General features: G+C 48.4%; 1 protein-coding gene across 3 annotated transcripts in view; it reads right to left on the reverse strand.

The window, feature by feature from the left end:
- LOC116947491 (inositol 1,4,5-trisphosphate-gated calcium channel ITPR1-like) overlaps positions 1–15,886 on the reverse strand; it is a 144,953-nt gene that overhangs the window by 8,860 nt on the left and 120,207 nt on the right. For all 3 annotated transcript variants that reach the window (XM_076070630.1, XM_032963298.2, XM_076070629.1), the window contains exons 55-57: positions 13,715–13,880; positions 12,629–12,789; positions 1,563–1,724 (exon numbers count right to left, since the gene is read on the reverse strand). In XM_076070630.1, coding sequence (XP_075926745.1) covers positions 1,563–1,724; positions 12,629–12,789; positions 13,715–13,880 — 489 coding nt within the window. The remainder of the gene's footprint in view (positions 1–1,562; positions 1,725–12,628; positions 12,790–13,714; positions 13,881–15,886) is intronic.

The raw sequence follows: 15,886 nt of genomic DNA on the forward strand, positions 1-15,886 counted from the left end.
CCTCCTCACCATCAACCCCTCCTCTACCTCATGCCCCCTCCTCCCCACCCACCCAGGCACTTATTCTCATTTGCAACAATTTAAGAAATTAGACCGGTTCAACAGGATAACAGCATGTCAAAGAATCACCCCTCCATGATTCAGGGTCACAACCGGATGCAAAGAAATATTTTTTTTGTTGGTGTTGCCATTGTGTGTACCGTCTGTTTCGTGGATTTGATTTGTTATCTGTACTGTCCATCTCTGTTGCAGTCTAATTTGTACCGTACGATTTTTGTTTGATCTCTCTCGTCTGTGCTGCATACTTTGATCTGTTTGATTTGCACGGTTTAATTGGTGTTGTTCATCTCAGTTGTACTGTATGAATTACATTTGTATTTTTCTACATAGTTTTTTCTAATGCGGCCTTCAGTCATTCCAACTATTACCCCTCGAGGAAAAACTAATATTTGCACGACTCAAAAAGTTTTGTTTCGGCACATCTTGATGCATGTTCCGTGACCATAATTTTAAAATCGATGCGTTACACGACGAGTTAACACCGAGAGCATCGAGTCAGGTTAGCAGGTATCCTGGGTGTGAATCCAAGTTTTAGCTGTTTAATTAAACATGTTTCTCGACTGTAGAGCGTGTACGATCTCAACCTGGAATGGAGACTACAAAAAAGACTAAATCATAGAACTTCCCCCCCCCCCTGCCCTCCACTTAATTTAGCAAAATTCCAGCTCTGAGGACCAAATAATTTGGCCCATCTTGTCATGAATATTCGAGGCAGGCCATGTAAAAAAAACAATTGCCATCCACCGTGGATGAGAGGCCTATTGAAGGGACTTCAGAAGGACACTTGCCATTGGGGTCATATTCCGGGGTCTGTCTTCGCAACACTGATCACTGTGCAGTGAAGTAGACATCTGCATGTGGCACACACAAAAACCACGACTCCAGTGGCACAATTGGAATACTAAGTTACAATACAATGGGGTCTATAATTTAGTTGTTACATGCTTGCTACAATATAAAACTATTTTTATTGGCATGGAGAGATTCATTCTTGGAGCAATATAGAGAAAGACAAATTAATGGATTAGATCAATCACCAAGTTGGATGTATCATACTGTCGTAAGTGGGTTGGGCAGTATGTGCCACGAGAGGGAATGATGGTTGGTGGTCAAGTCTAACATTGCAAGGGGGCAGCCAAAGGACTGAAGGCACCCACCAAAATGTACGCGAAATGTGGAGATGGAGCGATGGCATCTGATCCCGTGCAGGTGCCGGGTGGATTGCTACGTATCGCATGGACCGCGACAGTTTGTGGTGGCTCGCAGAGGCGGCCTTCATTTCGGCAGTCGGTCGATCATCGCCCAGAACCACGATTACCATTATTTCGGCCGTCCACCACGGTGATGGAGCCGGCTCGTGTGCAGAAGCCACGTGCGGACCCGTTGGATCGCGAGACCACGAGCAAACGGTGACGGCCTGGCGTCGGAACGGAACATAGGTTTCACGATAACGACGGTGGCCAATTATAATTATAAAACCGCGATAACAAACAAAAAAACACCTGTTCTTTGAGCTCGGAAAGTTGGCTGCAGAGTCCCGAGATGAGTCGCGCCGTCATCTCCAGCTTCTCCTGCAGCACGCGCATCTCGTTCTGCTCACCCTCGCCCTCGGAGCTCACCAGCGACATGGCGCGCATGCGCGGGAACCAATCCACGTTCTCCTCCTGCCGTGTGCGTTGCGCAAGGTGGCGGGGGGAAGAGGGCGCACGCCAGACCCCGGAGTCAATTATAGTTAGTTACAATCACAGCAGCAGCAACAGCAACAGTTAGCCGAGTAGAATTACACTGCGATTGTAACTCAATACGAATGGCACAATTGCAATTCACTCCCCAGGTCTGACGCGTACACATGCACACAACAACGATAACTCTTCCCCCCCCACCCACAAACATGTAGCCGATACAGTTCTGTTTGGGCAAGTGCTGTTTATTGGCATAATGCTGGTGTGGTGTAGGATGGTGGGGGGGGGCAGGTCAGAAAGTTACATACACTACGAAACCATGAAAGGAGTGTAAAGTATAGAATAAGTAAGCAAACCATTAATTAATTTTAAAAATGTAACATCTTCGCAGGTAAAAGCCACCGAGCTATTAGCTTACTTTTGAGAAGTGAGCCAGCCCACAAATGACGAAGTGGCTTATCACGTGGAAATTTATAGCAGCCAAATAATATAACAGTTACCATATTCTCCAGATTATAAGAAGACACACCAAGCATGTGCTCCCTGTCAATATGATTATACAAATCTGGTTTCTCACGCACACACATGCCTACCGGATCTATTAGACATATCCCACTTTTTTTTTAAATACAGGGGGAATAAGTGTTTTCTATAATGTGGAAGATGCAGTGTTTATATTTCGTTGGGTAGACCTACTTGAGGCCCAGTACCTAGAAACTAAGTCAGATACCACTAAGCTCCTGATATCAACCGTGGGCAGGAATCGAACCCAGGCATCGTCGTTCATTATGTAGTGCGGCAACTTCTGCATCACCGCTCCCCACAAACACAGATAAACACGCATGCATACGCACGTGCACACACACACAAGACAAAGATCTCTCAATTAGCCTTGCAGACCGCAGGGGAAAGTGCTGTTCGCGAGCACCGATCACAGCTGGCACATCACGTGAAAAGGGCAGTGAGGTCACCTTCGTCTCCCCAGTGACGATACCCCCATTAGGCGATTGTGGAGTTGCTCGAGCGGAGGCCCAGGGCAGGCTCAGAGAGCATGTGCCAATCACGCAGCCAAGGAATGAACCAAAAGTACTATTGTGTCAGGCACGCATCCCACAGATGGTGGAAGTACAGTAAATGGTTTCTTGAATGTGCGCAGAGCTTTGAGCGCTATCCCCTTGTATGCTTGGGTTTTCTCTGGGACATCCGGTTTCCTCCCGCATGCCAAAACACACGAATGGAAATGGCCAAACATCCCAATGCAGGACCTTCCCCCCCCCCAAAAAAATGGCATCTCGAGAGAGTGCTATAGGAGGATAAATAACGATAGGTTTTTTTTGCCCCCAGAACTCTTCAAAGATCCCCCCCATACAGCCGTTAGACAAATGCTGTTAGAGAGCACCTTTGACGGCTGACAGTACAAACGAAGGGGTGGGTGGCCAGCACCACAGACACGCAGCAGCAAGAGCCACCCTTCGTCAGTCAGCGACCCATGTCACCAGACACAAAACGCACGCACACGTGGATGAACAGTGAATATTGCAGGCATGCACACATGCGCACAAGGGTGAGATGCTGTCAAATAACAGATTTTTTTTTTACGTTGACCAATCCATTTACACTCGGCTTATCAAATAGCAGTATTAATGTACATCCCTTTGCTCATTCAATGTTGGATGAAGGCCTCCAAATGCCATATTGTTCATGATGGTTGTTGGATAATACTTTTCCACGCTGGTCATTGTGGGTAGGTGATGGGGTCCAGAGGATATACATCACTCTCGCCAGCGACGTTAGCCGTGGGCTGGGAATCGAACGCAAGGTCGACAGGTTCACGGCGCAGCGTACAAAACACATTGCACCAAATTCTCGGGCGTGCAATCGATACCCAGAGCTCAAATTCTCACCATGCCAATAAAAGGAAAAAAAAACATTTACTCCGAATACGTTTTCCCCGACTGGCTCGTCACGTGTTTGGGGGGGAAAAATAAAGGACCCCTCTGACCGGCATCGTGGGGCAATTCCCAGTCACACTTCCAGAAATTCAAAAGTGACTATATACATGACCAGCACTGGATTAAGCACGGAAGGAGGGCAACACATTACAAAATGTTCTCGTATTTCCTCCTCTCCAGCCCCTTCTCCCTGAGGCCGATGGGTGCACAAACTTCTGGCAGCAGCAACAGTCCTGCAACCGTTGGCGATCATCACCGTCATTTCCCATCTCAGAATATTTATATATACTGGAGGAATACGATTAGCGATGAAGCCCTTTTTTTACAGATGTCTAGGAGGAGCAGGTCGGAACGTTATAAACAAACAATACAAAAACACAATAGGAGTACAAAGCATAGGACAGGTAAACTCATCACTTAAACAAAGCAAGCAAACTTGATTTGAAACTTACGTGACTGCAGGAATTACTCAATGGTTCATTTCGGTAAAATCACGTAGCAAGAAATTAAATGAGAAATGTACTTAATTGATTTTCTTTCGATGTGACTTTACCGAAAGAACCAGCGTAAAGCACACAAAGCTGAACTATATTTTTTATCCGTTCTTGTGGCTTATTTTTTTACTCCATCAGTCGATCTCTCCTGGTCATCCTCTCCCTCGTTCTACTTCAATGAGCATAGAAGTTTCTGGATTCCTGTGACCCCTGATGATATCATAGCAGTCTGCATTGCTCAATTCTCTAAATTCTAATTTCGGATGATGCACAATTAAAAACTCTCGTGCCACCACACAACCCTCTCGCGTCACCACGCAACTCTCTCGCCGCCTGTAGTGTGCGACTGTGGTCATCTAGAACAGACCCGTACAACGTATAAAAACGCAATGCCCGATTCACAAATACGAAGGAGACACAGCGATATAATTCCGCTGGCTCCTGACACGGTTATCTGGGCTTGAACACCTGAAGGTGAAATTGTAGTTGTTGCTCTGCATCTACAAATCGGCCATATGAAAGAAGAAGAGTTGTTTTACCATTATTGATACGGGTAAGTAAAAAAAAAGTTATTTATTATCGGTTTTCCGTATAGAAAAAAAAAATCGGGAGTTTCTAACAAGTCCAGCCCCCCTTGCTCACTGAGAACGACCCACACAGCGCCTGACGAGCCGTGCCCGCTGGTGCCCCAACCTCATTGGAAAACGCCGTGCGGTGCGACCGCTAGCGCGTGCCCAACCGATCAGTGGCGTCCCTTTGCTCGGGCGTAATCAAATTCGATTTCGAGTACGTGAATTCTGTGATGGGTAGTTGATTACACATTTTTTTTTTCCCCTCTTGAGAAAATCGATTTACTCCTTCTAAAAAAGCCAAAATAACTTCATGGAAAGAGGAGGAGTGATATGCAGTGCTCACGTGTGTCTTAGTGTTGCAGTGGATGTCAAAGACAAACACAGCTTTGACAATGTTGAAGCTAATGAGACCAAACAGTCGAGTCCTTTCAATTCAGTAGTGATATGTAAACAGTATTTATATGTATTTATTAAAAAAAAAATCAGGACTGTTGCTTCGCTCAACACTTCATTAACTTTGGCTGATTATTATACACCACGGACAGACATCTTACCGGACACATACACACAATAAACGCAGGCTAGACCATGGGCGCGAAGAATGAAAGAGTAATGAAGTCTTTCTAAATGCAGGCTCAGGGAGGGAGGCAAGTCAAATCTGCACAACTTGGACAAGGCCAAAGATTTAGATTGGACACGGTTCTCAGAAGCAACGGTTGGATGAAAAATATAATATTGGTAGGATGATGGGATGGAGGCCACAAGACAGGTAAGACACCAATAGGTCTCGACTTCTCGTAGAATATGAAGAAAGCTCAAGTTTGAACGAGATTGAGTGAGTTCGGGCCAAGGACCTGCCATTGAGTCAATGACTAATGCAGCAGCACATATTTTTCAATGTGCCTGCATGTAACCAAACGCACCGCGGTGTTCCAATTTGCAGTGCGCGTTCATTACATCCAGTGTGCCGCGGTGGTGCGGGATAACATTAAAATCCGCTCACAAGTATTATCCCCGGTCTCCGTGCATTCCAGCGATGGGCAGGATTTAGCGTTCATTAAATTAACGCTGCTGGCAGAGAGAGAGATGCTTGGGATGCAGGGAGGTGTTATGGTTGAGATAGCAGGGCGGAGTGGGGCGGGGTGGGGGTGTTTTGAAGCTCTTTACATCAAGACCTCGCTTTCCAGACGGACGGATTAAGGTGCGATGTAAATTAAGTAAATGTGGTCGACGCTGGGATGTATCGCACCGTCCCAGACACCACCGCCAACGGCCGGTGTCCACAATGCAATTCTTTACGGCCGTTACGTAAAAAGCTTGCGAGCGCACGCACGAAGCCGCTGCCTCGGGGGGTGGAGGTCATGACGGCACGCCAGAAAATCTCCCCGCACTTACATAAGCGGGCGCCGTCGGAATACGATTAACAAGCCCCAGCGACGACAGCGGAGAGAGAGAGAGTGAGAGAGATGAAAAAATATAAATTACGGCAGAGCGTAGGTGATGCCAAAAAAAAGGGGTTCTTTTTTTTTGTTCAACAAAAAACCAAAAAGAAGATGGACATCGCCGCTATTGTGTCGGCGTCCCTTTCCGCTCGGCGACGATTGACACTTTAACGACGCCGCGCGAAGCAATGGCAGAGGCACAGTACAGTTTGTTCCCCCAACAATGCGAGTGCTGGCACAGAGTGGTGGGCGGGAGTAGGGTGGGTGGGGGGGGGCATGGGACGTGCGAACTAACCTGGAACGGAAATCAATCACGGCCCCCCCCCCCCTCCCTTAAGGAGGTGCGCGTCCGTTGCAAGGCGAGTCTTCTCCGGTAACCGCACTCGGGGCGGGCGTGGTTATTACGCCGCCTTCGCGCGCGGTTCAATTTGGGGATGAATTTGGATACCTTGGATCCGACGGTGGCTTAAGCCAAGAGGTGGGGGATTGTCGGGGGATCGAGGGAGAAGTAATCCTCCATGCAACCTCATGGTACGTGTTGGGCGCAACGCAGGGGGAGCGATTATGCTGCAAGCATTACTCAATTTTATCACTGCGTTGGGATTCTTTAATTTTGCGGTTGCGCCATGCGGCTATCCCACGTTGCCCGGTGGTAACCGCGTGCCACTCGGCACGATGGACGACATTTCGGCATACCTGCTGGGGGAGCTTCTTCAGGAAGCGAGAAAATCTGTGACCAGAAATAAGACGGACGTTAGGTGAAGAACAAGGTTCCCTCCACACAGACACAGTATGTGGAGCGAAACATCGGACAGTGCGGAACAACGCACGGGTTCGACCCTAAGAACTCTTCACAAATCGCACGTGGGCACTCAAAGGGGAATTTGCTTTATTGAAGGGGGCTCTCCATCGCCCTCCTATTTTGCCCCCCCCCCCCCGCTGACTGGCGGCTACTAGGATTTGGTTGCAAGGTGGCGTCGCGCTGTACCCCTGCGCGAAAAGGCACAGGGAAGACGAGTGGGGGGGGAGGGGGCAGAGCAAGTGAGAGCGGGTTAAAGCCCTTGGACATTCAGGAACGCGGTAAAGCATCAACACTAATCACGCAGGCTGTGATTTGAAGCGAAGAACTGGGCGCTCGCCCCGAGTGAGGTAATGTTCTTTGGCAGCCGTCAGACACGCAACTAACAATGCGTACTCGTGCTCAAACACGTCCAGCAGTGAGAACTCCAGAAGCTGCGTTTGCATGGCAGTGGCAGTGGCGGGGGGGGGGGGGCAGTTGCTGGGAGAGTAGGGAGCCATGGCACGCGTGCGCGTTTGAAAAATCAAAACGAAGACGAGATAGAAAAAAACGCAGCGTAACGGAAAAAAAAAGACAAAAGCACGTCACTGAATGTGACTGGAATGCACGTGACAAGGATGACACAAGCTCCTCGATCTTTGTATATTTTATCCTGACAAGCAATAAAACGGGATAATTATGGATCGGTTTGTTCATAGCCCACAGCGTGACCCTTTCCACTGAGAATCGCCCAGATACTGCAAGATATGATATAAAGCAACATTAAAAAAAAAATATATATAGAATAATTATTATTTATCAAGCAATGTATTCAAGCCGCATACATTTCTGGAATGGATAGCGGCCGACGAACGAGACGGGCGGGAGAAGCCCAAGAAGAGACCCACGTGCCTCTCTCGTTTGACGATCGCTCGATGTGGAAGCCGTGAGAAGCAATTCGTGTTGCAGGAGGAAGGAGCGCGATGGATTGTGGCAATGCAGGACCACGGTGGGCTGCGATGACATGGGGGGGGGGGCCTTCATCTGGCAGTGGTTAGACAATGATAAAAGTATACAAATCAACATCCACTTAAAAATGGCAACAGCAGTTGTCCTGTGGATTAAAAAAAAAAATTACCTGAACCCACAAGAATGTGGAATTTCCACCACTGGCTCAGTGTTGCAATTGGATAGGAGCATTGTGCCCCCCCATTGTCATTGGACCGGGAAACCGCTTTGGGTTTTCAAGACTTGATTTTACAAATTTGGGTCTAGACATTCTGGCTTACGTAAAAAAAATACGCAAAACATTCACATGGGAATGATAGACACTTTAATTCTTTTTTTTTAACATGTTACGACACCAAGTGAATACGCCTGCTGCCACAAACGCTGCTTCTCTGCAGCGTTTTCCTAGTGTGAATTCACGTGCGTTTATGTTACCGGTTGAGGTCCATGTGCAAAAGTAAGCTCCATATTTTAAGTCTACCTTTTTTCCTGGCACCTTTTGCTCTCACGTTACATTTGCACCGTTTTCTTTGTTAACTGGCGCGCGTCTCGTTTATGACCATTAAACCACCTCGTTTGTCAGTTGTGAAATATTCCGTAAGTATCCCCCCCCGCCCCCCACCGTGCTCACTCTTCAACGTTGTTAATGTGCCATTTTTTATTGAGGAGCTACGGTGGGTCTGGCACTTTTGTTGCCTTGCCCAAGCTTGACAATTACAATTTGTAATTAATTACGTATTTTATTTTGTGACTTGCTCACGTTCTACATTTTGCACTTCTATCGTGTTTTTTTGTATTGCTTGCCGTTGCAACTTGGCGAAACTGCCCATACCTGGACATTCTTGAGAAAGAGCTTCACATATATATAAGCCCAGATTCCTCCTCCCCGTCTTAATGAAGATTACGATTCTGAACGTTTACGTTTTTTTTTTGGTTCGTCTTCGTTTTTGCTGCCGTGCTCGCGCAGCACCGCGGATCACGGTTTGGAGAAAAGGAGAAAAGAAAAAACCCAGCTGGGCAAATTTGCCGAAAACGGGATCGTCCAAGCGTAACAAAATTTTAAATACAACTCAAAAGTCTAAAAATAAAATGTAAAGCACGGACCATTAATTACAATGAAACCCCGGAGCTCTCACCTGCAGTAAAGTGCGCGAGAGGGATTCTGTTTGGGGGGGGACGCGCAATAAAAAAAAAAACATGCAATGGGGTCAACCTCGGTAAGAGGATTTGCGCGCCTTGCCGAGTTCATCCCTCGCCGTGGCGAGGTTTCAAGGACAGACTGAGTGCGCCGTTGAGCGGCAAACCATTTGAGCTCAAAACTTTTTTTTTACAAAGCTTTTATTTTACCACGTAAGGCCCACTGAGCTAAATAGCTTCTTTTTTTTTTAGTGACCTGGCCACAAATGACAGCTCAATGTGGCTTATCATGTGAACATTAAAAAAAAGCAGCCAAATACACTAAATGGATGCAGATTCAAAACGTGGAAGGGGAAAAAAACCGGAGGATCCAAAGGAAAACCTATGTGACCACGGGGAGAGAACGTGCAAATTCCAAATATACACGCGTTAGGATCGGGATCAAACCTGCACCCTCCTGTATACCAGGCGAGGTAGTTAACATCCCACCACCGTGGCACCCCTAAGTTAGGAGTAATGTAGCCGTGATGTAACCATCAGCCTTACATGACACCTTCTGGGGATGAAGCAAAAGTTCAGTTTCATGGATTCGGCATGAATTAGGATTTAGAGCAAAATTTCACGCGCTACCCATAATTTAAACAGTTCCTCGCACCAAAAAGTCGCACGAAGCAGTCAGTGGCGTAACTATCGAGTGTGTAGGCAGTGCAACTACACAGGGGCCCAGCTGCAGGACGACAGAGGGAGGGGGTGGGCAGACAATGAACCGGGGAGGCCCCATTTTATTCCTTGCACCCAGGGCCCATGTCTACCACGCTAGGCCACTTCATTTCGGTCGTATTCTCTGGCCAGACCAAATATTAACAATCTTACAATCCGTTCAACATTCGGTGCGACGGCATCTCAAAAGCCGTGTGCGAAGAGATGAATGTGTTAAAAGATTGTGGGGAAGAGGAGGGGGGGGTTTCTAAAGGGTGAAGGAGGAGAAGAGTTAGAAAGGAGGTTATGAGAGTGGAGGATTTCTGTACTAAAAAAAGGCAATTGTATGGATGGAAACATGGTGGAGGACGAAGCTCTTTAGCCTGGACTTTGACAGAGATTACGTCATAATCTCCACCCCCCCCCCCCCACGACTAAACATGCAATTTTGGGCCAACACTGGCATTTGGCTGAAACCGTTGGACCAATGCTGGCCCAACATTCTACGTTTACTGGGTCACTGCGCTCCACCGTCAGTGAATCATGCCACCACCATCTGTGCTCTGACGCCGCTTCCATAGCGACGGCTCTTCAGGGCTTGCGACTCTCCTTAAATGTGGGCCCACGCACACCCGAGCGATGGAGTTTTAGGTGGATTTTTTTGTTATCTTGGCGAGGGGACTCAGGCGACAAGGACGGGTCTCGTTTGTAAGAGTGGGACCCTGGATCACCAATAATTTAAAGTAAATCATGTCAAAACAAAGTACAACATCGAAGTAAATACAACCACAATCGGTTGCATGCAAGTGTAACAAGCAAAACATTTGACCGTATGCAACCGGACAACATCCACGTATGCAAGAAAATAAGGAAGGCGATTGAGAGCGATTTGTGTGCCTAACAGATCGCTCGTGTAAACCCAGCTGAAGGCAACAGTACAAGTGGAAAACTTTGGAACATCGGTGCCACCCATAAATCACCTGCAATGCAGTTATGAGCATCGGCTATAGCACACATTGCACCAGCAAATGGCTCGAGGTCGTTCTGTCTCGTCAATGAAATCAGTCCCCGTTTTCACCAACAGTGATTTGGTCTACAGAGCACATAAGCTAGGGGGGGTCACACAAATGAACCACAATACCTTGCCGATGAAGGTGCATAAAACCATCCAACAAAAGACGGTCAAACGCCCCCAACACGTGCCTCGGAACTAATTTTACACAACCACCCGCAAAACATTAAAATCGGAACAGCCAGACGGGCACGACGGTCGAAACCTACGGCAGCTGCAGAACAACACTTAAGGAGGTTGGTGCCGCTCTGTGTTGGGAGCCTTGAAGCAAAGTTCTTTGATGCAAGTTGCCCGGTCAGAGCGAGGCACTGTCGGGGCGGGGGGGGGGGCTTGTGGCTCGTTTTGCGAGTGCTGTGTTGGGCGAGGGTATGCAAGGTGGCGAGATGTTAACTGCCTCGCCTGCTGTATAAATGAAGTTGTGGTCATGTGGATTTCTCTCCAGTTTTTTCACCTCCACAATGATAAGCCACTTCGCTGAGCTACGATTTGTGGCCAGGTCTCGTTTAAAAGCGAGCAGTAGGCCTTACACCTGTGTGAAATGAAATAGTTTTGTAGTTAATTTAATTGGGGTTGACAATGGTTTAGGCGATGACAACACCGACACTTTGAATTATTGGCCTGAAAAACCAATAGGCTGATAAGAAAATGGAATTTTACAAAGTCTATTCACGCGAGCCGCATCATAAAAAGTGCGCGCCTCTCCCGTGCCTGCCCACGGGGGACCCATCACGCACGGCAGCACGCAACGCTTGGCGGGCCTCCGCACCACGGAGGTCGCGACCCCATGCCACCAGTTCATATTAAAACTGGCAATAGCCAACTCGGCACCGACACTCGCCGCACGCACGGTGGTTGCACACGACGAGCCATTGCGCCGCACTGCCTTCGAACAGTCGCTGGAAGGTGACGCTCGGCACACAGAAAAAGACTCGAAGCGCTAACCCGAGACTCACAATATACCAAGCGAGGGCCGAGCCAGGATGGTGCTTGCATCGCCGACCGCCGTGTAAACCCCAGGTGTTATAGGCTGCGAGCCGCAGATGTCAGTGCGGCAAAATCCACTGTCGTACTGCACTTGTATGCTGCTCCCACGTCTAGATAGTAGTCCCCTCGGGTTAACGTGTTTAATCTGATCCACGAACACTAAATGTTCCACTGCCAAAAGAGAAAACAATGTAAACAAACCCAGTTCAGATCTAAACAGTAATAAAATGGACATCGCTGATTGGCTAAGACATGCTCAGTGCCACTTACGAGCACTCAGATTGGTCGAAATTGGCACCCGCGTGCATAACGTAAACATAGCGTTCAAATGTTAATGTTCATCGAAACCATGGGGGGTCCCCCCCCCATGGGAAACGAAACGTTAACGGAAAAACCGCTAACCGCGGGACTAGCGCGCTACGCGTCTTAACAAAAAGACCCACATGCCGACCAGTATGGCGAAGTAACGATCGAATAACTCGCGCAACAGTGGACTAACAAACGGCTGTACACCACGCACACAAAAACTGAAGTTTAAAAGACGATCCATGTGCTTGCCCCCTTCGTATCGTAGGGGACACCCCACGGACTCCTGTGCAGCAACCAGATTTTGGGCGCCACGATCAGTGGGGGGGGGGGGGGCTGTAAAAATGCACACGAACGCAGAGTTGTTGATTTCTCTCCGGTGAGAGAGGCCTCGGTCGTGCCGAGGTGGGTGGAGGAGGGGAGGGCACACGGCCAGACTCACCCGGATCATCTGTGCGACGTAGCTCTCGGGCCCCGTGTACTCGGTGGGGTCCTTCACCTTGATGAGCACGATGAAGTAGAGGTAGTTCCACATGTTGTGCTCCACCTTGATGTGCTCCTCGAACGACACCGTCTTGTTGTCGAACTTGTCCCTCTCCAGGCCTGCGGCCAAAAAGAAGCAACGCTTTGGCTGGGTGGGGTTGGTGAATCATGCAAATCATCGTGGACTCGTCCCAGCCTACCTCTTCCACTTTGAGACCACTACACTTCCTCCAGCCGATCACTGCTCTCTCTCACTCTCATCGTCTCGCTCCAGTCCCCTCCATGTTCCCCCGAACCCTCTCCCTCGATTCCCCTCCAGCACGTGATTATTGTTCGCTCGTGATATCACCGCACCTCCGATTAGTGCGGTAGGCTAGGTACGGTGCGCGAAAGAAGTTCACACACACACATCACTGCAAGGTAGCTGCCATACATTTTTAATACAGGAATGCGGTCACGTTACGAGCATCCCTGACCTTCATAAAAAATAAATATATTTTATTTCCTCGATAATTAAGCTTCACACTCGCTTCAAACAGCCCCAAGCGCACAGTACACGCAAATCTCGTTAAAAGCTATTGGTTTCCATTGGCACTGCATCTCCCTATTAAAAGGCGTTGGGGCTCTGCATCGCTGTCTGGTCTGGTGGCTCAGTGGTAACAAGATAGGACTTTGGCCGAAGGATGCGAATTACAATCCCGGTAGGAGGTCAAATCTGCTCCATCGCCCCAGCATGAGCAAAATAAATAGTGTGGACTTCTCTATAGTCGCTCTGCTGTGGAGAGTCTCGCCCCCCCACCATATCAATGTGCAATTTCCACGAATGGCTCCGGAGTAGTGTTAAGTGGGGAGTGCTGTTGCACCGTTAATGCAGAGCGCGAAACCGATTCGTCTTCCATTCTAAGCGGCATCTCAATCCGGGTTTCTGCTGCCTGCCGGTTGATTTGGACGACATTACCGCGGGTCGCCGAGTTTTACAGTGCGAGCGCGTGCCAACTGCTGCCCCGCCGCCCTCCGCCTGCGGATGCCGAGGGGCGAAGGTTACCGCAGATGAAGCAGGTGGTCTTGAGCACCTCCTCCTTCTTCTGCTTCTCGCTCCTGAGGTCGGCGAACGTGTCGATGATGACCCCAAAGATGAGGTTCAGGACGATGATGATGACGATGAAGAAGAAGAGGAGGTCGTAGATAACTCTCGCCACGAACAGCGGCTCCTAGGCGCCAAATGTGCGCAAACCGGGGAACACGAGCGCACGCTCGTTACTCGATGCTCCGGTCGAGACTCTCAGCTGCACGGTCTTAAAGGGGAGAGTACCCAAGAGCCTTTGCATTGTATGGATGGATGTTAAACTTCGATGGCACCGTACACGAAGATAACCGCGCTAAAATCAGGAGGTGCAGTTCTCTACTGTGTGTGCTGCAAAGTTCACGCTAACCACCAGGAGCAACGTGGTCAAGTATGGCGACCCAACTCTCACAACCGACATGGTGCGGGGAAGGTTTTAATCCAGCAGTGGACCGACACTTTATCATGATGTCGAGTGTAAGCTTATTGTGAGGCTCATGAGACGTGGGTGCGTGTGACAAGTGCTTGCATATTGACTGAAGAATACATTGCGAGCGTGGCATAACTGTGGACGCATTGCAAGGTGCCTTGGAGTAGTTATTTTAAAATGGAAGGTGGAATTTTTTTATTTATTTAAAGCTTTCGTGACTGCAGGGATTCATATTCTTGTTTTTTTTTTCGGCAAAGTCACCACGTAGAAGGGAAACAATAAAATAATAAAAATGTAAAACAATAAAATTCTCACGGCGCTTCGACTGCAACACAAGCAATCATCATCAGGTGTGAAAACCACAGCGAGAAAATTTGAAAAAAGGTAGAATGTTTCTGTCAACTGTTACTCCCACTGTTATTGCTGAAACGTGAAAGTGCGTGATACAAATCAGGATTTCCATCAACTACATCCACAATACATACGTTGCAAAATCAGTGCAAGCTAAACAATCGTTAAGTATTTATTCACAAGGGACTCTAAGTCTCAAGATGCTTAACGGGTGCCAGTGTGGCCGAATGACGCTTTGTCAGTTTGCCTGAGAAAATGAGAATAACCGCGCGTACGGAGGTAGGCATGTAGACAATCTGTAGATTTGGGTCAAGGATACCACGGAGTCCCACCTGCGTAGCAGGTGACTTTAAAGTCATGCAAGCAGATGCGTTTCACTCCCATTATTTCCAACAACAACAAAAAAATCTCCGAATGAACGACCAACCCCGCTTTCAGTTTAACACGTAGGCATGGCTAAAGGGCTCGTCTGTCAATACACCCGCCCACAATAATACGAGGAGAGCGGTTCTTGTGGACTTGTACGGATGCTCAAATTCTTTTGTGGCTTACGTAGCCAACCGTGCTAACTCGGAGCTATGCCACAGACACCTAGAAGGGCATAAATTATTTAAAAACCACACAAAAATATAGCAAGTCCAGGGCCGTCCAGGGCAGGCAGCGTGGAACAAAATACTCTGGAGGAGCTTGAGAGCTCCATTCAGTGGAGGCCCTTCCGTCAGCAGTGGCGCAAGGAGCAATTGTAGGGCTGCACTTTTACCCTTTGACATATCTTGGAAAGTGTGGTTCAGGTCGACTCAAAAATATTAAAACTACAGGCCGGTCCATTTTTTCGTAAACACTCCACTAAATCACAGCGTAACAACGCTTCGGTAAAACCTACGAGTCCCATTCATCAATGAGAAATGTCTTTTCCCCCACCCCCTCTGACGATCTACGGTGTGTACAAACAATTTTGCTCACCACAAAGAGTACGGGGAAAAATGGAATCTCCCCCCCACCACCACCACACCTTCCAAAAGTGCGAATGTGCAACACACGCATGCCAAGATCTGCAGCAGCAGCAGTCGTGTGCATTTTTCAGGCGTGGAAATTGAAACAATTTTATTTGAGATTTTTGCGGCAGCAGCGGCGCCCGTACTCAGTGTTCCCACAGGTCAGTGCCAATATTGTCACACATCTGTGAAAACACACGCTACCCCCCCCCCCCCCGCCCGACACGTGCTCCTCGCTTCTATCCGCACGCTTGCCCCATCTATCGCATCTGACGTTGTTCAGAAGAGAGAGAAAAGAAAACAAATTGAGAACGCGCGACAGCCACGGCACGACCGTAACCTCCTCCCCGTCAAGGATCGTTTTTACTTACACCACCC

The sequence above is a fragment of the Petromyzon marinus genome, chromosome 30 (genome assembly GCF_048934315.1).
Source record: "Petromyzon marinus isolate PM22_M1 ecotype Great Lakes invasive population chromosome 30, UKy_Petmar_22M1.pri1.0, whole genome shotgun sequence".
Classification (NCBI taxonomy): Eukaryota; Metazoa; Chordata; class Hyperoartia; order Petromyzontiformes; family Petromyzontidae; genus Petromyzon; species Petromyzon marinus.